Source organism: Littorina saxatilis, linkage group LG1 (assembly GCF_037325665.1).
Source record: "Littorina saxatilis isolate snail1 linkage group LG1, US_GU_Lsax_2.0, whole genome shotgun sequence".
Classification (NCBI taxonomy): Eukaryota; Metazoa; Mollusca; class Gastropoda; order Littorinimorpha; family Littorinidae; genus Littorina; species Littorina saxatilis.
In genome coordinates, this window is record NC_090245.1 from 68,128,204 (window position 1) to 68,152,813 (window position 24,610).

The 24,610-nt window shown below is 39.7% G+C and overlaps 1 protein-coding gene across 1 annotated transcript; it reads right to left on the bottom strand.

Annotated features, from left to right (window-relative positions):
• Window positions 1–57: 57 nt before the first annotated feature.
• On the bottom strand, window positions 58–24,610 carry LOC138976922 (peroxisomal multifunctional enzyme type 2-like). Its single transcript, XM_070349820.1, has 22 exons — window positions 24,512–24,610; window positions 20,360–20,413; window positions 19,012–19,119; window positions 17,929–17,988; window positions 17,451–17,519; window positions 16,823–16,907; window positions 16,235–16,422; window positions 14,679–14,795; window positions 14,002–14,067; window positions 13,658–13,714; window positions 12,946–13,037; window positions 12,597–12,675; window positions 10,950–11,107; window positions 9,759–9,882; window positions 8,166–8,338; window positions 7,620–7,689; window positions 7,001–7,107; window positions 4,906–4,992; window positions 4,517–4,594; window positions 3,720–3,867; window positions 2,140–2,273; window positions 58–1,079 (listed from the first exon to the last, which is right to left on the bottom strand). The coding sequence occupies exons 1-22, from the start codon at window positions 24,567–24,569 to the stop codon at window positions 984–986; spliced, it is 2,208 nt and encodes a 735-aa protein (XP_070205921.1). The 5' UTR covers window positions 24,570–24,610; the 3' UTR covers window positions 58–983.

Genomic DNA, 24,610 nt, shown 5'->3' on the forward strand with positions numbered 1-24,610 from the left:
ACACACACACACACGTTTACACCCATTCTGATACATGGAAAGGGGGCAAAATACATATTCTTTGCAAGGTTTCTGTTTAATTGAAAGATGTTTTGCAAAACACATTGAATTGTCTTTCAATGCATAGGTGTATATGTTAATGAATGATCTTCATGCAACTTCTAGTCAATACCCACACAGGTTGGAAATCAATACAAAATCCTTATTAAATCAGTTTTTCTGATTTAAATTCACAACAGCAGTTTATCTATCACAAGCCATGTAAATCTCAGTGCAAATCAAATCACATGAAAACAAACAACAGGAAACATTATCAAAGGTACAGCAGGAAATCAAACAAACAAGCAATCAAACAAACAAACAAACAAACAAACAAGACAGAAGAGGGGAGAAGGGTGAGAAAAACACAATTTTTAAGTCTTCCTTCATACAAAAGTGCAGATATATTTACTAAAACTCATTGATAAATCACTTTATATCAATAAAATACAGTGGTACCTGTGATAAAGACACCCTTAGCACCAGCCAAAGGTGTAACATTGCTGGTGCATGCCTGTCATGACAGGTATGTTCAAGATAATAGACAAAGGGACAACAGAAGGAGTCCTTTATTGGGAGACCGTGTCCTTTATTTAAAGGGGCCTCACATCAGAGGCATCACTGTATTACATCACCCAAAACAATCCACTTAAAAAAAAACCTTTGAATTCCCAGCCAATAATTATGAATAGATATTACAATCTGCAAAACTCACTCACAGTTTCAAACTGTGACATATGTTCTCTTCAATGTACACACAAATCTTGCACAGCATATAACAACAAAGAAATCTGCGAAATGTTCGTATTCCTAGATATCAACTCATGACAGCCTGCATAGCTATAATCATTGTGTTCCATAGTCTGTCAAGTGTCTGAACTCAGGAGAAAACCCATAGGAATGCCCAAAGCTATTTCATATCTCAATCTGTGGATTTATGATGTTCACATTTTGGCCTGCTTTGCTGCGTTCAGGACCTCACCAAGCTTCTGCGCCAACATTATATTTCCTCCCAGCTTCAGCTTCCCGCTCATGAATGCCTGAAGAGGAAGAAAATAAAAACACACGCGAAAAATGTTATTTTATGTTTGAGGTCTTTGTGTAGATAAGCAGCTGAAACTACAAAAGAGAAACATAGAAAACATGGTGTACTTGCGAATGAGGTGAACTGGTGACACTGAAAGTGACAAAATAGCAAGGAATAGTGTGCCTTTAATACCTTCTTTTGCCTACTTGGACTAGTCAAAAGCAAAAATGCGCACTGAAAGTTTAAAGTTACTGAGGTATTCGTTCATCTGTTCATTCAACATCAATTAGCATCACAAACTCAACAGACACAGATGCATGGACAGACAAGACAGACAGACAGAAAGACAGACACATAGTAACATCCCACTCTAATGGCTTCGAGTCACTACAAAAAAAAAAAAAAGAAAGAAGATTAATCAATCGATCAATCAATCAATCAATCAATCAATCAATACTTGAATATAACAAGAAGAGCAAACGCTCGATCGAGTCACTTTCGCAGTTCTGAATATTATATGAGGCATCAGATGGACAGGAAGAAATTGCTATTCACAACACAATGAGTCACGTTCACATAAAATTTGAGCCCGGTCACTTTTATAGTTTCCGAGAAAAGCCCAACGTTAAGTTGTGTGTTGCCGAACAGAAAAGGCTAGTTATCTCCCTTGTTTTTCTGATAACGTTCGTAAAAGGCTACAGATGTAAATACTTTGATGTAAAGAATAATCCTACAAAGTTTCAATCACATCCGATGAACTTTGTCAAAGATATAAAATGTCTAATTTTTCCTTTGACGCTGACCTGTGACCTTGAAAAAGGTCAAAGGTCAACGAAACCATCGTTAAAGTGTAGAGGTCATTGGAGGTCACGACTAAACAAAATATGAGCCCGATCGCTTTGATAGTTTCCGAGAAAAGTCCAACGTTAAGGTGGTGTCTACGGACGGCCGGCCGGACGGCCGGCCGGACGGCCGGCCGGACAGACTAACACTGACCGATTACATAGAGTCACTTTTTCTCAAGTGACTCAAAAATAACTAACATAAAAAAAAAAAAAACTCCAAGCACATACCTGCTGACCATTCAGCTTTCCATTGTGCATGGCCATAAAGTCGTCATCAGTCATGGTGATGGTGCAATCAGCCTTTCCATTGCGCGGCTGTCCCTGGTACACGTCTCCTGTTTTGCCAGTCTTCATGTCTGCAGCTGCATCATCAACACATCAAAATAAGTAACCGCATGCCCAAAAATGGACAGTGGTTACTGGTACGTACTGTCTCTGTTGAGACCTCCATGATAATGCAATAAGTTGATCTTAGTAGTGTATTTATGTTTGATAAAGCTTTTTTTTTTATCATATCTTTGTGTTAATAGAAATGTGATGTAGCGCCAAAAGAAAAATGTCTATGTTTGTGTCAAATGAAAATGGACATTGAAGTTTTCTTATCTTATGTTATCTCCCAATTTAAGACTAATTTCTTCCCTTTAGGAATGTTGACTTTTAAGATGTTCTGTTTATAACCTCTGTAAATTTACCTCTAATTAAAGGATCGCCTCCTTTCTAGTATCTTGAGTTTTCAGATGTTCTGTTTATAACCTCTGTAAATTTACCTCTAATTAAAGGATCGCCTCCTTTCTAGTATCTTGAGTTTTCAGATTTTCTGTTCACAACCTCTGTAAATTTACATCTGTTTTAAGACTCCCTATTTTGAAGACCTTCTCAGGGGCGGGGATGTAGCTCAGTCGATAGCGCGCTGGATTTGTATCCAGTTGGCCGCTGTCAGCGTGAGTTCGTCCCCACGTTAGGCGATAGATTTATTTCTCAGAGTCAACTTTGTGTGCAGACTCTCCTCGGTGTCCGAACACCCCCCCGTGTGTACACGCAAGCACAAGACCAAGTGCGCATGAAAAAGATCCTGTAATCCATGTCAGAGTTCGGTGGGTTATAGAAACACGAAAATACCCAGCATGCTTCCTCCGAAAACTATGGCTGCCTAAATGGCGGGGTAAAAAACCGGTCATACACGTAAAATTCCACTCGTGCAAAAAACACGAGTGTACATGGGAGTTTCAGCCCACGAACGCAGAAGAAGAAGAAGAAGAAGAAGAAGAAGAAGAAGAAAAAGAAGACCTTCTGAGATTGTTAGAGGTCTTAAAAGGGGAGAATTCTACTGTAATGCCCAAAATTTCCTATATCAAAGTTGAGGTAGGTAAAACTGCAGTTTCAGAATAAAACTAAGAGAAGTTTTGTGCACACATCTAGACTATTTGTTCAAAAATATGTCTCTACATCTGTATGTATGTATAAATAATATAATGAGAAATGCATATAACGTTCCTAGTCAGCACTAACTTTTTTGCAGTTAACCTTTTGACTTGAGCATTGGCAGGTTTACTATCCCTCTCCCTTCACAAATACATACACTCACATCTGCAAAGAGGGATGGACATGCAGGAAGGCAGGCAGGCACACACACACACACATACAAACACACACACAAACACACACACACACACACATACACACACACACACACACACATATATACAAACATACAAACACACACATTCATGCACACAAAATGTATACACACCAGCACTTCATGACATGACACATACAAGCGCGAAATGAATGATACATGTAGCACTTACTCCAGGTAGCAGCAACTTTGCCGTCCTTTGTAATGTTGAACAGAAAGATGGCGTTGATCTTGGAAGGCAGGTCAGTGCGTGTTTTTGCTTGCTTCATGATCTCGTCAAAAACAGCGTCACTCTGAAGAGTGGCTGCCCCTGGTGCTGACTGGTAACAGACAATTTATCTGTTTTAGTGGTTATATCAAATTTATATATCTTTTCTAATACTTGACAAAATGAAAAAAGCAAGAAGGATAAATGCAAAGATAAAAATATATTTTGGAAGCAGTTGCTACGCAATATAAAAAGGTTCTGGTAGTTGTAAGGATGACGATGATATGACATCAATAATTGTTACAAGAACCATGAAAATACAACAAAACTGATGCTAATACTGACATTCACAGTAATGCTGATTAAAAAGAATTAAACTCAAGAGTGAATTCAGCAAGTAAAAGAAACATAAGTATAAAACATTCTGATTTGAGATAACTTTCAAGAGGGGTTTCCCGTATCTGTTTTCAAAGCATGCTGCATCAAACAAACAACATTGCTGCTTTTACCCTGGAGACTGCTGAGCCATTTAGGAGAGAGAAGCTGCCTGAACTATGACTCAGGATTCCTTCCAGGAAAACCTATGGTTTGAATGTCAGCTCTCCTGAAAACAATTCTCGCTTGCTCTACAGCATAACAGCTGTTCAACATGCAAAGGGCAGCAACTTTCCAACAGCATACGTCGACAGGAAGGAAAGAGGGGCTTGCCTGTGTTGTGTCTCTCTCTATGCTCGTGAAAGAAGCTTGAAGCATAGAATTACCTGTGTCTGACCCCCAGTGGCTCCAGGTTTGAGGTCAACGTAGGCTCCTGAGATGCAGATGTTCCCATTCTCCACAACCTGGTAATACAGAATAAAACATACTTCATACGGCAACAGCAATAGGAAAATGGTCAGAAATAGATCTGCATTCTATTCCTCTGCATTATACAACAAATTGGCTATATATTTGTACGAAGTTGGTCAGTGTAAATAGAAAGATAACACTGATTAAACTTACAAAGCAAATTACGGAAATATCCTAATATCTCAGCCCTGTGTGAGACTCGATCACCATCACAGACTGAATCTCAAATGTTCACTCTGCCTTCACCTCCATGGGACTTATTTGTGAATATGTCCAAATAAGATATAAATCTGAATATGTCTACCTTTGTCCTGAAGAAGACACGATTTCCTTCTTTCCACATCTCTGTCTGTAGGGTCTGCCCTGGAAGCACAGGTTTGGAAAACCGCACCTGAAACATTACATAATGAGAGTAATGTTAATTTTTACCATTTTATATTTTACCTCAAATACAACAAAACAAAGATTCTGATCAGGTTTAGCTAAAGGTATCATACTAGCACAGTTCAAACATTTTTTGGAAGATTAGGTAGGCAAAGAGACTGAAAGAAAAAATCATGCATCCGAAATTTACAGCACTGCTTCCACACAACAGTGATTATGACGTTAGTCTAATTGTACAGTGGTACCTGTGATGAAAGAACACCCTTAGAACCAGCCAAAAGTGCCCTTGCATTGAAGGCGGCCTGCTATAACAGGTTTACTTTTGGTCAAGATAATAGACATAATGACTTTACAGAGTGTGTCATTTATTGGGAGGTGTCAGTCTCATCAAAAGGGCCCCCCATCACAGGTACCACTGTAATAAAATACAAGTACAGTTTTTAAACAACACAAAACAGTCCTAATCCAAGTCACAATCACAGTACAGCTGAATTCCCCTTTTCAGACCTCCCGATTAAAGATTCCCTCACTTTTACGACCCTGTTTTCTCAGATTTTCTGTTCATAACCTCTGTAAATCTAATTACTCCGTTTTTTACATTTAGTCAAGTTTTGACTAAATGTTTTAACGTAGAGGGGGGAATCGAGACGAGGGTCGTGGTGTATGTGTGTGTGTGTGTGTGTGTGTGTGTGTCTGTCTGTCTGTCTGTGTGTGTGTGTAGAGCGATTCAGACTAAACTACTGGACCGATCTTTATGAAATTTGACATGAGAGTTCCTGGGTATGATATCCTCAGACGTTTTTTTCATTTTTTTGATAAATGTCTTTGATGACGTCATATCCGGCTTTTCGTGAAAGTTGAGGCGGCACTGTCACGCTCTCATTTTTCAACCAAATTGGTTGAAATTTTGGTCAAGTAATCTCCGACGAAGCGCGGACTTCGGTATTGCATTTCAGCTTGGTGGCTTAAAAATTAATTAATGACTTTGGTCTTCTTCTTCTTCTTCTTCGGCGTTCCAGGATAATGACTTTGGTCATTAAAAATCTGAAAATTGTAAAAAAAAAAAAAAAAAAAACAAAAAAATTTATAAAACGATCCAAATTTACGTTCATCTTATTCTCCATCATTTTCTGATTCCAAAAACATATAAATATGTTATATTTGGATTAAAAACAAGCTCTGAAAAATAAAAATATAAAAATTATTATCAAAATTAAATTTTCGAAATCAATTTAAAAACACTTTCATCTTATTCCTTGTCGGTTCCTGATTCCAAAAACATATAGATATGATATGTTTGGATTAAAAACACGCTCAGAAAGTTAAAACGAAGAGAGGTACAGAAAAGCGTGCTATCCTTCTCAGCGCAACTACTACCCCGCTCTTCTTGTCAATTTCAATGCCTTTGCCATGAGCGGTGGACTGACGATGCTACGAGTATTGCTGCGTTGCATTGCGTTCAGTTTCATTCTGTGAGTTCGACAGCTACTTGACTAAATGTTGTATTTTCGCCTTACGCGACTTGTTTCTTCTTCTTCTGCGTTCGTGGGCTGAAACTCCCACGTACACTCGTGTTTTTTGCACGAGTGGAATTTTACGTGTATGACCGTTTTTTACCCCGCCATTTAGGCAGCCATACGCCATTTTCGGAGGAAGCATGCTGGGTATTTTCGTGTTTCTATAACCCACCGAACTCTGACATGGATTACAGGATCTTTTTCGTGCGCACTTGGTCTTGTGCTTGCGTGTACACACGGGGGTGTTCGGACACCTAGGAGAGTCTGCACACAAAGTTGACTCTGAGAAATAAATCTCTCGCCGAACGTGGGGACAAACTCACGCTGACAGCGGCCAACTGGATACAAATCCAGCGCGCTACCGACTGAGCTACATCCCCACCCTATTACTCCGTTTTAAGACTCCCTCCTTTTTAAGACCCGATTTTCTCAGTTTTGGGGGGTATTAAAAGATGAGTTCCACTGTAAAGCCACTTTAGACCAAGCATTTCGACTGACCTTGACAGCTTTGAACTTGGTCATGTCATTGTCAGCATATGTCTTCATGACATGTCGCACAGCAAACCCGAAGGAGCAGAGACCATGCAGAATTGGCTGAGCAAACCCTGAAAAAGTATGTTTGGTTTGAGTCTGATCTTTGCAAAAGTTTCTCTTTCATTCTTTTCTGATCTTCAACTGATTGTTCTTCCTGCCATTTTAGAAGGGGAAATTAGGCTCACAATGAAATATGAGTGTTTGTCTTAACATCATTATTTGTCCATTGTGTATCTTGTTCAACAACATTAAAAATCAATAGAGTGAGGTGCTAGCGAATGATTTGTTTTTGTCAATGAAATGCTCCATTAACTCTTTTCCATTTTTGTTTTGTGATTCTATATCTCATCTGCTTAGCTTTTTAAGAAAAAAAAGATTGTATGAAACCAAAGCAGCGGACTAAAATGTTAAAAAAACCTTGCCTCGATTGTGTCTATTGAGCGAGTTTCCAGGACCATTTCTCATTTAGATTTATTATCTGTATCATAAGTCTGTTATTAAACGTTCAAATAACATACCATTTTCGTTCTTGGTTTTTTCTCATTTTCAACAGACTAAAAGAAAAACCAGACTGATGACTTACCTCCCATTGCGGCGAAACTTGGGTCGATGTGCAGAGGGTTTCTGTCCCCTGACAGTCGGTAAAGAGCAGCCTGGAAGAACACACAAGTCACCATACTACTAAAACAAGGCTCTAGAAAAATCATGCGAATGGATAATAGCAAGCAAACATTCACCCTGTCTTATCCCCAGCCTAAAATACTCCTTATTTAAAAACAGAATATCTTTCACTTTCTTCGGAACCAGTAGGCTCATTATTTTCTGTGTCTGTGCCTATATTCTCAAAATGCACGCCTTCTAACTAACTATCCAAATATTCAATGTCCGCCCAAATCGTGTCACTCATTTTAATATGCAGATATCACTTACTTTACATAGCAGACTTACTTCTGATGTTAATACCAGCTGAGCCTACAAGAAGCAAAATCATTTTAACACACATGCACACATACAACAACGCAAGCACCCATGCACGCAAGAACGCACGCGCACACATGCATGCACGCACGCATGAACATACGCACGTACACACACACACACACACACAACCACCCTTTCTCATGTTTACCTGGTCAAGAGAAGTTTTCTCAGACATTGTGGCATCTGGAGCTCTGGAGGGCGTGTCCACTGGCAGTTTGTGCTGAGTAGAGCTCCGTGGGCCGCCAAACTTCCCTGATCCCACCACAAAGGTTGCAAACTGGTTGAATGCCACTTTGTCTCCTTGTTCATCCTGGGTCTCCACTGTGAACAGAAAGGAAAAGAAAAGTATAACCATTAATCAAGCCATGAAAGGTGGGGGTATGATTTGAGTTTGTGTAATTAACAATATCTCAATACAGTCGAGATCATTTAACACAAAAAACGATAAGCCAAAAAAAACCATTACGCCAAACGTGTTGTCAGTCCCAATCATTCCCTTCATAAACCCTACTAAAAAAAACATCATAACGCGAAACAAAACGATCTGAGACTCACGCAAAAAACGTTTACACGAAGCCGATTCTCGGTCTCTTGCACCACCAAATAACTGGGTTTTTTCAACTTGTAGCTTCCAAAGCGAGAAGTGTTCACGTGTTTGCACGGCCCATTGAAAGAAAGAATGAAATTGTCGACGTAAACTTCTACTTTATCACGAAGTCGGTACAGCTCTCTTGTGGTGTTTGCTTCTTGCGCGTGCATATTCTTCCCGATAATTCCATAATCTCTCACTTTGGAAATTGGAGCAGATGGCACACAAATGTCACGGTGTATCAAGATTCTGAAGCCACTTCCGAAAACACTCTACGGCTTACACGCGTTTGTTCGGTTGGTCAGCACCAATCAACTCTGTTGAAGCGTTTATACTTAAAACGGGTATCTTCTATGCTTTAATCATTTCATCACTTCATTGGCCCGTCAAAACACGGAAAAAAGCGGCTTCCTTTGGAAATAGAGCCTTTTATTCGCTGTCAGAGAAATGAAGGGACCCGAAAGTCAGACTCCTGCGAAGTTAACAACAACAAGACGCGGGCTGTATTCTTAAAAAGAGTACTTCCGTTCAAACCGAAAGCTGAAACCGAATCGCGTCAGCAGTTCAAACAAGTTTCGAGAACATCGCTGCAAGTAAACCGATTTCAAAATAGTTTGATAATTTTCGTTATCGCAAAAAAACGTTAACTCTAACAAAATATTGGTCCCTTTCATTTCGTGTAAAGCGATCTCGACTGTATCTAGAAGACACAAATCTGTCAAGCTTTGAGTTTAGTACAAAATCCTGGTTTTCCACATCCCTCAGCCTGACCTCAAGTAAACATTTGCCTGTCATAAACAACAGAGCACTCAAATATAATATGACCTTAGATGCCGAACAGCCTCTGTCTAGTTTTGATATCAACCTTGTGTTCAAACATTCATGTGAAAAGTACAAAACAAAACATTAAAGTGGTATATACCTACCATGAAGGGAAAGCAAAAAAATTTTCCTACATTGCATGGATGCATGGTTGTGACTGGGATAATTTTGAAAATAAAATAGACAAGAGAACTGCAGAAGGTGTTTATTGCCATGTGCCCCTTCACTGGTGGAACGTACCTCACATTGTAGGTACGTACCACTGTATATCTAAGTGTAAGGAAGAACCGCCTTACAATGTAAACACCATCAAAAGTTTTGAAGACACACCATTGTATAGGATGAGGGCTCCAGACCCCTTGTCCAAGATGTCTGCCACTCGCACTATGGACTTGAGACTCCCTGACGTGGGGAATGGTTTGTACAGCTCCAGGTACTGCTCTCCATGGAGAACCTAATAGCAACAAACACACAGAATAACACGTTCAGTAGGTATATAAATTGGTTTTATTACCAGTGTAACCGAGTGCCTGAAACACAACAATCACCTTTGGAGGCAAAGCCAGTCAAACAGGGTTGAGATTTTAGAGCTAAGTGAACAGCCCTATAAAAACTGCCATGGGTACGCAAAGGTTTCCAAGAGCATACAAGTCAAAAACAGCAGGCAGACCCCATCAAAAATAGCTACTCTACATCTCACTGGTCAGCTGTCTTCCAACGTACCAAAAATTTCGAGGGTTACTATAAATAGCTCACACGTTGGCAGGAAGACAACTCTATCAATGCAGAGTAACTGCCCGGTGTAACAAGGGGGACTACTGCGTCACCCTGTCACACCAGTGTACACTTCTAAATCAGAAGCGACACACAAGCAAAGCATAAACAATGGGTGCACAGTTAATGTTCCCAGACACACACATAGAACTGTCCTTTTCAGTCCAACTCTACTCTCGTAAACTGCACAATTGCTATTACAACCTCACACATATCATCTGTTACCCTTCCCCTACTCACAGCAACAGGTAATATCAAAATGAAAGAGGAACACAAGAGCTATTTCAGTACTTCCAGAAATCTAAAAATTGTTGGTCTTATAACAGAGAATATTAAAAAAAACAGATGTAAAATTACTGACACTATAAACAAAAACACAGTAAAAATCAGGTCTTAATCCTTTCTGTATATTTCTGAGAGAACACAGAACAGGATTTGGTCAACCAGTAACAACAAAATTAACATCTCTTTTACCTTCCTGCTAAGTTTCAAATTAAACAATGATTAAGTGTACAGATACAGTATATCTTTTGTGACACTATCACTTGGTACATTTTTGCCAGCTTTCACGTGAGAGGTGATATAGACTGTTTTAGTTCCATGTACAGTCAAACAGGCAGACACCAAGTTTATTCGATAACAAAGTTTTTGAGTGGCACGTACGCTACATTTGAAGCGTCTTCCCAAACGGAAAACACAGAACTGTGTCTGAAAGAGATGGGTCTAAAGACAGAGGTTTCACTGTACCTTGGTGGGGTCAATGGGAAATCCTGAAATGCCCCCAGCAGAAGCCTGGACCATGGAGTCGAAGGCTGGAATGACGGCAAAGGTCGGGAGGGTGGTCAGATCCTCTGAATTCTCAAAGAGAAACTTCAGGTAGTCTGGTTGCTGTGTCGACACACCCACTGTTCAGAAAGAAAGCAGAAGAATATAAGTGTATTTTCATCTGAAGAAAGACTCAAAATCAAGAAAAGGTCATGTATGGAACGATCAATTCAAACCACACCATAAATCAATCACATAATAATGCTGTTGAGCGTTTTTTGTTTTTTTTACATCAAAGCCGAAACACTTTTTTTTAAATCCTCCAGTTTTCAAATCATTTCTTGTAATATGTTCCCCAAAGTATACATTTAAGCTAGAAAGTAAATATTAAACTAAGGTACTGTTCTGCTGTCAAATTTTAATGTTCCTACCACTGATCCTCTTAGTTTCTGAAGACTGCTGTCCATAAAAAAAGCACTACAGTGGTACCTGTGATGTGTGGCCCCTCCGACGAGAGGACACCTCCCTTAAAAGGACACCTTCTGTTGGCCCTTTTTATATTTAGTCAAGTTTTGACTAAATATTTTAACATCGAGGGGGGAATCGAAACGAGGGTCGTGGTGTATGTGCGTGTGTGCGTGTGTGCGTGTGTGTGTGTGTGTAGAGCGATTCAGACTAAACTACTGGACCGATCTTTATGAAATTTGACATGAGAGTTCCTGGGTATGAAATCCCCGAACGTTTTTTTCATTTTTTTGATAAATGTCTTTGATGACGTCATATCCGGCTTTTCGTGAAAGTTGAGGCGGCACTGTCACGCCCTCATTTTTCAACCAAATTGGTTCAAATTTTGGTCAAGTAATCTTCGACGAAGCCCGGACTTCGGTATTGCATTTCAGCGTGGTGGCTTAAAAATTAATTAATGACTTTGGTCATTAAAAATCGGAAAATTGTAAAAAAAATTAAAAATTTATAAAACGATCCAAATTTACGTTTATCTTATTCTCCATCATTTGCTGATTCCAAAAACATATAAATATGTTATATTCGGATTAAAAACAAGCTCTGAAAATTAAATATATAAAAATTATTATCAAAATTAAATTGTCCAAATCAATTTAAAAACACTTTCATCTTATTCCTTGTCGGTTCCTGATTCCAAAAACATATAGATATGATATGTTTGGATTAAAAACACGCTCAGAAAGTTAAAACAAAGAGAGGTACAGAAAAGCGTGCTATCCTTCTTAGCGCAACTACTACCCCGCTCTTCTTGTCAATTTCACTGCCTTTGCCATGAGCGGTGGCCAGACGATGCTACGAGTAAAATGGCATTGCGTTCAGTTTCATTCTGTGAGTTCGACAGCTACTTGACTAAATATTGTATTTTCGCCTTACGCGACTTGTTCCATTATTTCTATCAACATATACCTGTCATGACAGGCCACCTGCAATGTAGGGACATTTTTCGGGGGTCCCAAGGGTGTCCTTTCATCGCAGATACCACTGTATATGTAGTGTCATGTAAAGGCAGCGTAAAAGTGATAACTAATAGCATTTTAGTGACGTATTCTTGTGTCTCTCTTCACATCAATGGTGTACAAGGAAATTTTGATGGAAGGAACCGACCTCCAAGAGCATAAAGGATGATGTCTTTCTCAGTGAAGTTGAACGATTCTGGAGGCGGTTGAAAGGCACTGATTTTGTTCTGCACATCAAAAGAGATAGAAAGGAAGGTAACTGTACAACATGATGGTTCAAAAGATGTACAATCATTTAATTCATCGAGGAATGGATTGAGCAAATGGCACATCCTTCTCTTACGCTGTAAAGAACAGACAAACTAAGACTAACCAAGGGACCAGCCAAGACACACGCAAGCACGCATGCTTGCACGCTCGCACACACACACACACACACACACACACACACACACACACACACACACACACACACACACACGCACGTTAATCTGTACCTGTAATGTACCACCTTCGGTGCCTGAGGAGGGAGTTGCTGACGCCTCTTCTTTGAACTTGTTAAGCATTTCCACCAGGAATGGCGTGTTACCTAGAAAAAGGAAAAATAACAAAAGAACACCATGTAAAAATCCTCTGACAAAAAACATCTATGCTCTGACTGGCTGAGAATGTTGCTCAGAAGAATCAACTGCTTGTGGCATGATCACGCATGATCACACATTTCAAAACTTTGACATTTTAAACAAAATTGACATCAACATTTTAATTTAAAAAAGTGTTTTTAAAGGGGGCCACCTCAACTGTCGCCAAAAGACGGATATGGCATCATCAAAGATATTTATCACAAAAATTGACAAACGGGTCTGGGGATATCATTTGGAATAATTTGTATGTAAAGTTTCATGAACATCTGTCAAGTAGTTTTCCTGGGAATTGCTCTACACACACACACACACACACACACACACACACACACACACACACACACACACACACACACCCACACACACACACCCACACACACACACACACACACACACATACATCATGACCCTCATCTCGATTCCCAGTCTATGTTAAAAATATTTAGTCAAAACTTGACTAAATGTAAAAAGGAAAAAGAAAAGAAAAGAAAAAGATCAAAAAGTAAGTTCAAGGGTAATTGTTTCAACCAAAAAGCGTAGATCTTACTTATCACAGTACTCTTACCTCTTGTTGGTTTATCGCTGTCAGTGAAATCTGTTATCTTCTCCCAGTTTTCTCGTACTGAAAAAAATAATAATGAAATTGCACGTCTTATAATGACAAAAGAAATCAAGAAAACGAAAACATGTGTATATATTTGTAGAAACCAGCTGCCAAGTTTCAACATCACTCAAACGGCATGAGTGAAGATTGTTGCAAGTAATTATGCGAAGCTCCTTTTGATGATCATCCATCTTCTGTAAAACTATGCTGATTCCCTGCACACACTTAACACTCACACGCTACCCACTGCGAGAACACATACTTCAAGCAGAAACATGCAAGTTGAAATACTTCTCCAAATTTACCTGCTTCTGGTGTTCCAAAGCTGTCTCGAGTCCTGACAACAGCTCCTTTTGAGCGCTCAAAACGAACTGCAGAACAAAAGAAAATATGCTGAAGCTCATCTGATATGTACTCACAAACTCTTATACTTGTATTTGCCGGAACGTTTCAAGACTACAGCTGAACAAGTAAAATGACAAAAGTCATGCTGTCTGAGAGCTTAAAAATACACATACAACCAATTGCTCCTTTTAAGTACTCAAAACGAACTGCAGAATGAAAGAAAATACGCTAGAGCTCAACTGATACATCTATCTTCGCAAACACTTGAAATTTGATTTGCCGAAACACTGCTATGCTACAGCTACAAGTAAAAAGTTGTGCTACCTGAGAACTAATTGAAAATACACATCCAATCAAACAAACAAAAATTAGGAACCATAATATTCATCAGCAGTTTCGTACGGTTGAACCTCTGGTGGAATGTTTTGTGGAATTTACCAGCACATACCTATTCAAATACATGCTTTGTTAGGTTGCTATTATTTTCAGAATAACAATTTTCTCAGGTGAAGTTTCACATACACATACACAAAGTATGAGACAGAGAGACAGACACAAAAACAGTCCCAAAAACAGACAGACACACACTGAGCGCAAATGGTTCATTGAATAGTCTTTATGAAGCAAAATGTACTACCTTGAGAAATCCAGCCAGCGCCCATCTCAAAGCAGTCACCACTGGTCGGGGATGAGTCATGACACAAGTACAATACCAAAGGGACGTTGTAGTCAGGTTTCAAACCCTCAATGAGATCTGAAGCAAAGGTAAATAAACAACAGAGTTGGTTAACTTGAAAATCATTTGCCAATACAGTGGTACCTGTGATGTAAGGCCCCTTCAATGAGAGGACACCTCTCATGGAAGGACACATTTTGTTTGCCCTTTACCTTTTACCTTGACCAAAATATACCTGTCATGAAAGACCACCTGCAATGTAGGTGCTAATGCATGCCGAGTATTTTCATGTTTCCATAACTCTCTGAACTCCTGACATGGATTGCAGGAATTTTATGTGTGTGTTTTTGTGTGAAATGCTTGCCTGTCAAATGGTTGTGTGATGTGTCTAGTGTGTTGGCGAAGTGTTTTGTGCTTGTCACCTCTCGCTTTCAGCCCTCACCGCTGGCTAGCACCGTCCTTTTCAGGACAACGCGAAAAGAGAGCAGCTTGCGTCAGTCTCTCCTGCCAGTACATAACCTCTCCACAGCAAGCCCTTTGTAGTGCCTCCATCGTGGCGACAGGCGTGAACTGGGTACCGAAAGGCCCCAGGCTGAACTACAAGGACTCGGAGGAGGTTGGCCCCTAGACGTGTGGCATGCAGGCCCACCGGCGTGTGGATACACCCTGGTGCCCATGAACCAACCCCCAACTATGGGTTAAATAGCCGGGCAGGATAGGCTCGTCAACCCTGGAAGGCAGCTGTCCTAGGAGAAGATCACTCCAAAATTAAAACGAGGGCAGAGGAGGCTCACTATCCCTGCAAGGAAACTCCTCTAGGAGAAGGACCACTCCAAATTTAAACCCACGTAGTCCCCCGAAGACGGAAGACATCGGCCATTAGGCGGGGAGCAGACCGGATGTCTACGCTTACTACGACAAATGATTGTGTCTAGGTCGAATGTTCGTGTGAAATGCTTGCACGTATGCACACAATGGGTTGTAAGGCACTAGCAGGTCTGGACATATCTGGACCTCCGGTAGATCGGAGAATTCATCCATAACCCACCAGGCGCAACAGGCATAAATCTTGAACCTTCATACAAGCATGGGTGTTACTGGGAAAAATAAAAAAACCCTGAAAGGCAGGGGTCCAAAATGCTCAAGTTTGAAAGAAAGTTTCTGGACACCGACGAAACCAAATCATAATAAGCAAGATGGCGGCAAATCCAAGGGAGCGAACCGAGAAAGCACGCAAACCGGTGTCAAAAGTCGGATCAGAACCGCTGCTTGTTATTTCAACTTAACGAAACGAAGCTTTTTTTTTTTTTTTTTTTTGAAAACCCGGAAAACCGGAATTTCCGGCTTCAGATTTTTTCAAAAACCGGAAATCCGGCAAAAGCCGGAAGAGTAACACCCATGTACAAGCCTTCTTTTCCTTCTGTTAATAAAATAAATTAAAAAAAGAATAAATAAACGACCCAACTCCCCCCCCCCCCCCCCCCCCCCCCCCAATATAAACAAAAAATGTCACTCACCAGGGGGCATAACTGTGCTGGTAAGCCTGGAACCAGCAAGAGGAGCGATGGTGTTGCAGAAAATGTTGTTCTTTTTTCCCTCAATGGCTAGCGTGTTGCTCAGTCCCAGAAGGCCCAGCTTGGCCGCTGAATAGTTGGCCTGACCAAAGTTGCCGTACAACCCTGAAGTGGAGGCGGTCATGATGATCCTGAGTGACAAAAATAAAATCAAAATTTTAAAATTGTGACACAGGGCAGTCTTGAAAAGAACTTGCATCTTCAGTTAACACTGTATGTATGATCCATAGGCATTATCGAGAGCAGCGAAAAAACAAAAATCATGACACAGAGCAGTCTTGAAAAGAACGTTAAAACACAAACACAGACACACAAAGGAACAACTCAGCCTAGCTATCCATCAAAGAGATAGGACAACATTGCTTGGCATAATAAACAACCTGATAAAGCCAGAATTCTAATTTCACGTTAAATACATACAGTAACAAAAAGGTGTTACTGCTCAAAACACAATAAAGACAATATAACAAGCAAGACAACAATAGCTGAGCACTTTAATAGTATGATATCCCGTTTGTCATTTGATCTTACCTGCCATAGTTGTTTTTCTTCATGTGAGGCCAGGCAGCACGGGTCACCAGAAACGAACCCCTCAGGTGAATTTTCTGAATGATGTCTGAAAAAAAGTCACAAGAAGAACCATTCCGTTAATACCCTGCTGATTTTACTATGAAAGAGTGTTCGGCGAGAGATTTATTTCTCACAGTCAACTTTGTGTGCAGACTCTCCTCGGTGTCCGAACACCCCCGTGTGTACACGCAAGCACAAGACCAAGTGCGCACGAAAAAGATCCTGTAATCCATGTCAGAGTTCGGTGGGTTATAGAAAACACAAAAATACCCAGCATGCTTCCTCCGAAAGCGGCGTATGGCTGCCTAAATGGCAGGGTAAAAACGGTCATACACGTTAAAAGCTGTGAGAGTTTCAGCCCATGAACGAACAAACAAACAAACTATGAAAGAGTAAAACAAACACACTAACATCTGTAGTCACAATAAGTCATATGCAGTTACATACTTCACACATACAGACAAATACCCCCAAAAATTAAGGCACAGATTAACACAGATTACATCGACATCAATAAGTATACAAGAATGCACACACAAAAATGACAAAACTCAATAAGCTGAAGACTAAGATTTCTTAGGCATCTTACCCCAGTCATCATCACTGATCCTGGGAAAGGACTTGTCTCTCAGGATTCCGGCATTGTTGATGACAATGTCTGAAAAACAGAAAAAAGTAACATGGCATTTTCAAAAAGCTAGTAGGAAATCCAAAATCTTTTCCTTTTGCAAAGCTAAATCTAGAATACTTAACTACAAAAATAAAAAATAAAATTAAAAAATAGATAGAAAATAAAGAAAAGGAAAGGGAACAGAAAATAATATTGAGAGCATTGAATTGTTAAATTTGCTATCTAATCATTGTATCTGTTAAATTGTTAAGTGCATTTACTTTATAATCCATTAGTAAACAAAGCAAACCAAAATAAAGAAAAGTTTAACTCAATGCTTAGCAAGTAGGTACATCTTTGTATTTAACATAAATACCCTGCAAATAACCCTCTGCTATTCCATGGAAAGGTTCTTTCACAACAAAACAAAGAGAATCGACAAGAGCAGAACACTCACCAATTCTGCCGAAGTTTTCCAGTGCCGTTTGAACCAGCTTCTCTCCTTCCTCCACAGAATCTATCAAAAACAAGATGAACGTAAATAAAAGATTATGCTGTTCTTATTTAACTGCTAATCATAAGGATAATTTTTGGTAAATCATGGTCATAGAAAACAACAAGAAGAGCAAATGCTCGATCGAGTCACTTTCGCAGTTCTGAATATTATATGAGGCATCAGATGGACAGGAAGAAATTGCTATTCACAACACAATGAGTCACGTTCACATAAAATTTGAGCCCGGTCACTTTTATAGTTTCCGAGAAAAGCCCAACGTTAAGTTGTGTGTTGCCGAACAGAAAAGGCTAGTTATCTCCCTTGTTTTTCTGATAACGTTCGTAAAAGGCTACAGATGTAAATACTTTGATGTAAAGAATAATCCTACAAAGTTTCAATCACATCCGATGAACTTTGTCAAAGATATAAAATGTCTAATTTTTCCTTTGACGCTGACCTGTGACCTTGAAAAAGGTCAAAGGTCAACAAAACCATCGTTAAAGTGTAGAGGTCATTGGAGGTCACGACTAAACAAAATATGAGCCCGATCGCTTTGATAGTTTCCGAGAAAAGATATAAAATGTCTAATTTTTCCTTTGACGCTGACCTTGAAAAAGGTCAAAGGTCAACGAAACCATCGTTAAAGTGTAGAGGTCATTGGAGGTCACGACTAAACAAAATATGAGCCCGATCGCTTTGATAGTTTCCGAGAAAAGTCCAACGTTAAGGTGGTGTCTACGGACGGCCGGCCGGCCGGCCGGACGGCCGGGCGGCCGGCCGGACAGACTAACACTGACCGATTACATAGAGTCACTTTTTCTCAAGTGACTCAAAAAAAGCTACCATGTATAATGCATGTACGAGTACTAATCTTCAGAATTTAACCTGGTGGTATCTCTGAGTGTCTGGTACATTACCCCTTCCTGGTATAATAGTTTCTTCCCCATATACATACTGACTATTGACTAAAAATGACAGGGATTTCATCTATACAATGAAAAAAAATGTAATGAAGATATTAAGCAATTACATGTAGGTACCTACCATAATTAGCCACAGCCTTTCCACCCTTTGACTTGATTTCAAACACAACTTTATCTGCAGCTCTGGAGCTCTTTCCACCACCCTTGATGTCACCGCCAAGGTCATTCACTGCAAACAATTAATTAAGTATGTGTATATCAAAAGACGTGATTAACATAAAGAAAAAGAAATGAATCAGACACGAAAAGAAAAAGAAAAAACTTATCAGGAAAGAATATGATACATATATATGCAACTAGAATGAATACCCGCTTCGCCGGGTACCCAGCTTCGCCGGAAAGAAGTAGAGCCGAATGATACCCGGCTTTGCCGGGAAGAAGTAGAGCCGAATGGTACCCGGCTTTGCCGGGAAGAAGTAGAGGAATACCCGGCTTTGCCGGGATGAAAGGGTTGTGGACAGTGACCTTCTAAAAATAGTAACAGGAATATCCGGCTTTGCCGGATGAAAGCATTGTGGACAGTGACCTTCTAAAAATAGTAACGAGAATATGGATTGACGCCACACGAAGGAAGGGAGATAAACGCGAAACACTGGAGAAGATAAGGAAGAGTTACTGGGAATGGATCTGGGAAGATGAACAGAAAAACCAAAATCGGTTCAGCGCTGCGCGCTGAGAGCACGTGTTGAAAATTCTCCTCGACCAGGTTGTGTCCGGGGTCTACCTGAATATGCCCACCAAATTTGAAGCAGATCCATCGAGAACTTTGGCCGTGCATCGCGAACACACACACACACACACACACACACACACACAGACACAAGTCGTATATATATATAATAATATAGATACAAGTAATTAATTACTGAGTCTACAAAAGAACTGTCTGTCAAATAATGTCCAAAAAAAGGAACATCTTTTAAATAAATGTAAATGGAAAACAATCACAGAATTCTTATGAACAATCACTGACAACAAAGAGTACCATCATCAAGTCAGAAACAACATTATTTTTTTTCTCCCCACTGATTGTTAAGGTGTTCTTTAAATGAGCCTGAAGTCGACTTCGCGAAGTCTTTTGACCAAACACTCTGAGTGCTAAAGCTCTGTGCGTCCAGCTTCGTGAAGCATACTTCACGTAGTCGACTTCGCCCAATTAAGAACAGGCTTAAAATACACATTTTTTGCGTGTTTCCCCTCCATTTTCGTTCAAACCCTGTGCGTTCCGTGTTGCGTCTGCTTTTTGTTGTCTTTTGTGTTCTTTTCCTGATGAAGCTTCCAGAAGCGAAAATTCGTAATCGTCTTGTGTCGTCTTTGTATCGGTGAGTACAGTAATCCTTTGTTTTTTTAACTTTGTACACATGCACTGAAAGAGAAAGGAATATATGTCACAGTGTCCATGCACTTACCAACAACAGATGCACCTCTTTCTGCCAAGGCCAGCGCATAAGCCCTTCCAAGACCTAGAAACAAATGGTACACATGTTCTCATATTCTGCAACTAGACTACTGTACTGAGGAAAAAATACCCAGTCACTGAGTGGTCTTGCGCTTAACTAGTTGAATGTATGTATCTGAATCCTTAAAACAGCAGGGATAGATCATGCATTCTCTACAAATGTATAATTAATTCAAGTAATACTATTCAAGGCAACGTGAATATTTTCATGAAAAAGACCAGAACTAACCACATAAAACAGCTTATTAGGAGAATAATGTGATTATGGTGCAATGAAAATGTTGATGAAATACACAAAACGTTCCACACGCATGCATGCATCATAACAGATGAGATTGTGTCAGATCCATCAAACATACATTACCCAGCAATTTGCTTGTCTTCAGCATGATCACTTTTTATCATTAACACTATTTGTATTATAAACATGCTACACATTCCATTAGATACAAGAAAACATAACTAGATTTTATGTAATCTGTAAGTGAGCAGCTTATCTCCAGTCCTCATCATGCAGACGCACACCACGATATACATAAGGCCCCCCCCAAAAAATAGTCTGTTTACGGTATCCCGACCGACCCTATTTTTTCGCGCGACCCTAGACTTTTTTTTGGCATTTGGGGAAAAAATAAATAAATTAACAAAATCTTTGTTTTTGGCAAAATAACTTAAAAATATGTTTTTTTGGGGGAAAAAAAAAATTTAAAAAAAATCCCGACCTACCGACCCTATTTGTTTTGCCTATGTTACAGTAAACAGACTATTTTTTGTGTGGCCTAAAACTGATTTGTTCTGCCGTCTAGGTAACAGTGACCTCAATTACCATTACACTCTCAGCTAGCCTAGAGCCTACTTAACCCCTGATAATCTATACTGTCTTATACACTGCCACTGCCAGGGACAAAAGTCATTAACAGCACTGCATTGGAGTTCATCCACAAAGAACACTGTGACTACCTCTGCAGTAAATATGTATGCTTGATCTAAGTAATGACTAGTGCAAGCGACTAAGCTAGCTAACATAAAGGTCACGAGACATGATACACTTCTAAACGGTGAGGACTTAGATCTACATACATGTACTTAGATTTATAGTTCAAATACACTGTAATATCACCCAAACGAACTGAACAGTTTTACATTTCTTCGTAGGATTTCATATTTTATTTTTGCTAAAAACTACTTATTTTGTACGTGTTTGTATAAGTAAACAACTGTTGGTGAGAGTAAACAAAGCATGCATGTTTCCTGATCTAAAATAAAAATCTGTGTTTTTATTATACTGTAAATTACAATATGCAATACTGTATATATATGCAAATTACTGTATACAAAATACAGTACACATGCACTTTTCATTGACAGTGGTGACAAGGCCTGATAAGATATGGATGCAAATTATGCACCTAAACCAAGTAGATAAAATCTTTGATCTATGGTCCCCTAGCTATCTTTCTGACCTTCTTGATGTCTACTCCCCCTCTCGCTCCCTAAGATCCTCCGCAGACACCCGCCTTTTTAGGATACCACCAGCACGCACCTAAACATATGGCCAGCGCACCTTCTCTTACCAGGCCCCATCCATCTGGAACCAACTCCCGCACTCACTCAGGCACTCCACATCTATGCAATCATTCAAAACCTCACTCAAAACACACCTCTTCCCTCAATAGTCAGTAGTCTGTTAATGACCACCCATCCCCTCTCCTGCTGGTCCTTAATCTGTCTCCTTCTCTCTCCTTCTTCTTCCCTTTCCAGCTCTATTCTTCTTCTCTCAACTAACTTTATGTATCCAATAATTTATTTATTTATTTATGACTGTTTTTCCGTCTTCAAAATGCATGTGCCTGTGGTTGGTATGAGTGAGTGCGTCGCGTTCTCGCTGTGCGTCTGTCTGCGAGTGTATGAGTCCGAGTGTCTTGGTCCTTGTCGATTTGTGTTTTGTATAATGTTCACTATGTATTGTATATTTTGTAAGCGCCTAGGGCTATATTTAGATTAGGCGCACAAATGTTCATAATAATAATAATAATAACAAGAAGAGCAAACGCTCGATCGAGTCACTTTCGCAGTTCTGAATATTATATGAGGCATCAGATGGACAGGAAGAAATTGCTATTCACAACACAATGAGTCACGTTCACATAAAATTTGAGCCCGGTCACTTTTATAGTTTCCGAGAAAAGCCCAACGTTAAGTTGTGTGTTGCCGAACAGAAAAGGCTAGTTATCTCCCTTGTTTTTCTGATAACGTTCGTAAAAGGCTACAGATGTAAATACTTTGATGTAAAGAATAATCCTACAAAGTTTCAATCACATCCGATGAACTTTGTCAAAGATATAAAATGTCTAATTTTTCCTTTGACGCTGACCTGTGACCTTGAAAAAGGTCAAAGGTCAACGAAACCATCGTTAAAGTGTAGAGGTCATTGGAGGTCACGACTAAACAAAATATGAGCCCGATCGCTTTGATAGTTTCCGAGAAAAGATATAAAATGTCTAATTTTTCCTTTGACGCTGACCTGTGACCTTGAAAAAGTTCAAAGGTCAACGAAACCATCGTTAAAGTGTAGAGGTCATTGGAGGTCACGACTAAACAAAATATGAGCCCGATCGCTTTGATAGTTTCCGAGAAAAGTCCAACGTTAAGGTGGTGTCTACGGACGGCCGGCCGGATGGCCGGACAGACTAACACTGACCGATTACATAGAGTCACTTTTTCTCAAGTGACTCAATAATAATAAAATCCAAAACAGCAGGAATGATCGTACATGTATAAACTTTCCAGGTGATTGAATGCTACCCAATTTACGTTTGTTTGTTTGTTTGTTTGTTTATTTGTTGCTTAACGTCCAGCCGACTACGCAGAGCCATATCAGGACGAGGAAGGGGGGGATGAAGGGGGCCACTTGTCAAGCGATTCCTGTTTACAAATGCACTAACCCATTACTTGTGTCCCAGCAGGCTTTAGTAAAACTAAATTAATACCTACTGGAAGATTACCAGTTTCCAGTATGTTAAAATAGGCTTAACCTACCTACTGCTGGACTTACATCAGAACACTAACAGATTAAACTATACATGAATCGCGAGACAAGCGGCAAGAGAAGAGATTTTTGGAAAAAATACAGGTGAATGAGCAAGAAGGCAGAAAAAAGAAAAGAATTCATGAAGAAAAAGAGAGCATGACAGGAAAGAGGAACCAAAAATCTACCTAACAGCAAACTAGAAAGCTCCTGCGGTTCCAAAAACAGGAGGGGCCTTTAATTTCATAACCGCAGTGCCCCACTGCGGGGCCCAATTTACGTAAGTATGCACATTTGGTCATGCACAATCAAGTTAGTTTGTATTTTTATTGATTGTATGCCACAGAATTTACACTCAAATTACTTAGTATTTTGCGTACATCACAGAAAATTATAGGTACATGTAACTTTTCTTTTAAATACAGATCCTCTCCTGAGAGCGTTTTTGTGGCGATCATGCAATGTCAATCCTTTTTCAGCAGGATGTGCTATTACAATAGTGCGTGTGTGTGTTTTGCCACCCCTTTAAGTTAGTTTAACCTACTCTCAGAAGTCCTAGATCTACAATTAGAATAAATGCAAGTCAAAACATCAGCAGCGGTGGTGGAGAAAACATTTTTTCTCTTAATCTGCATGGAGGCCGTACAACTTTTTTTGCAAGCTGAATGTAACTATATTGTACCTTGAACCTTATCCTGTCCAAACATTATTCAAGTTGAATTTTTGGTGATCTATAAAAATTAAACAAAAGTATCAATAATTAATGCACACATGAAAAAATATATCATATATATATAATATATAAGATTTTAGGCAATTCAGCACAACAATACGGTGCTGAAACATGAAAGCCCGTCTCTTTTCCCAAATGTGAAAATAGTTCGGGGGATGTGTACTGTGTCTGTGATCTTTGGACTCGTGCAGTCTACTTTCTGATTAGACGGGAAAAAAAGTGTTGTGAGACGGCTAAAACAATATAAACAGAAATCATACGCTCAAAATATACGGTAAAGCCTGGAAAAGTATGGACACGTTGAGCTGAAACCTATGCTTAAGAAAATAACCATTTCTTACCATTGCCAGCACCAGTTACAAGAGCTACTCGCCCGTCGAACCTGATGAGAGCAGCCATGATTGCTTGGTAGGAACCTTTGACCCAGCGAGTTCAAGGTC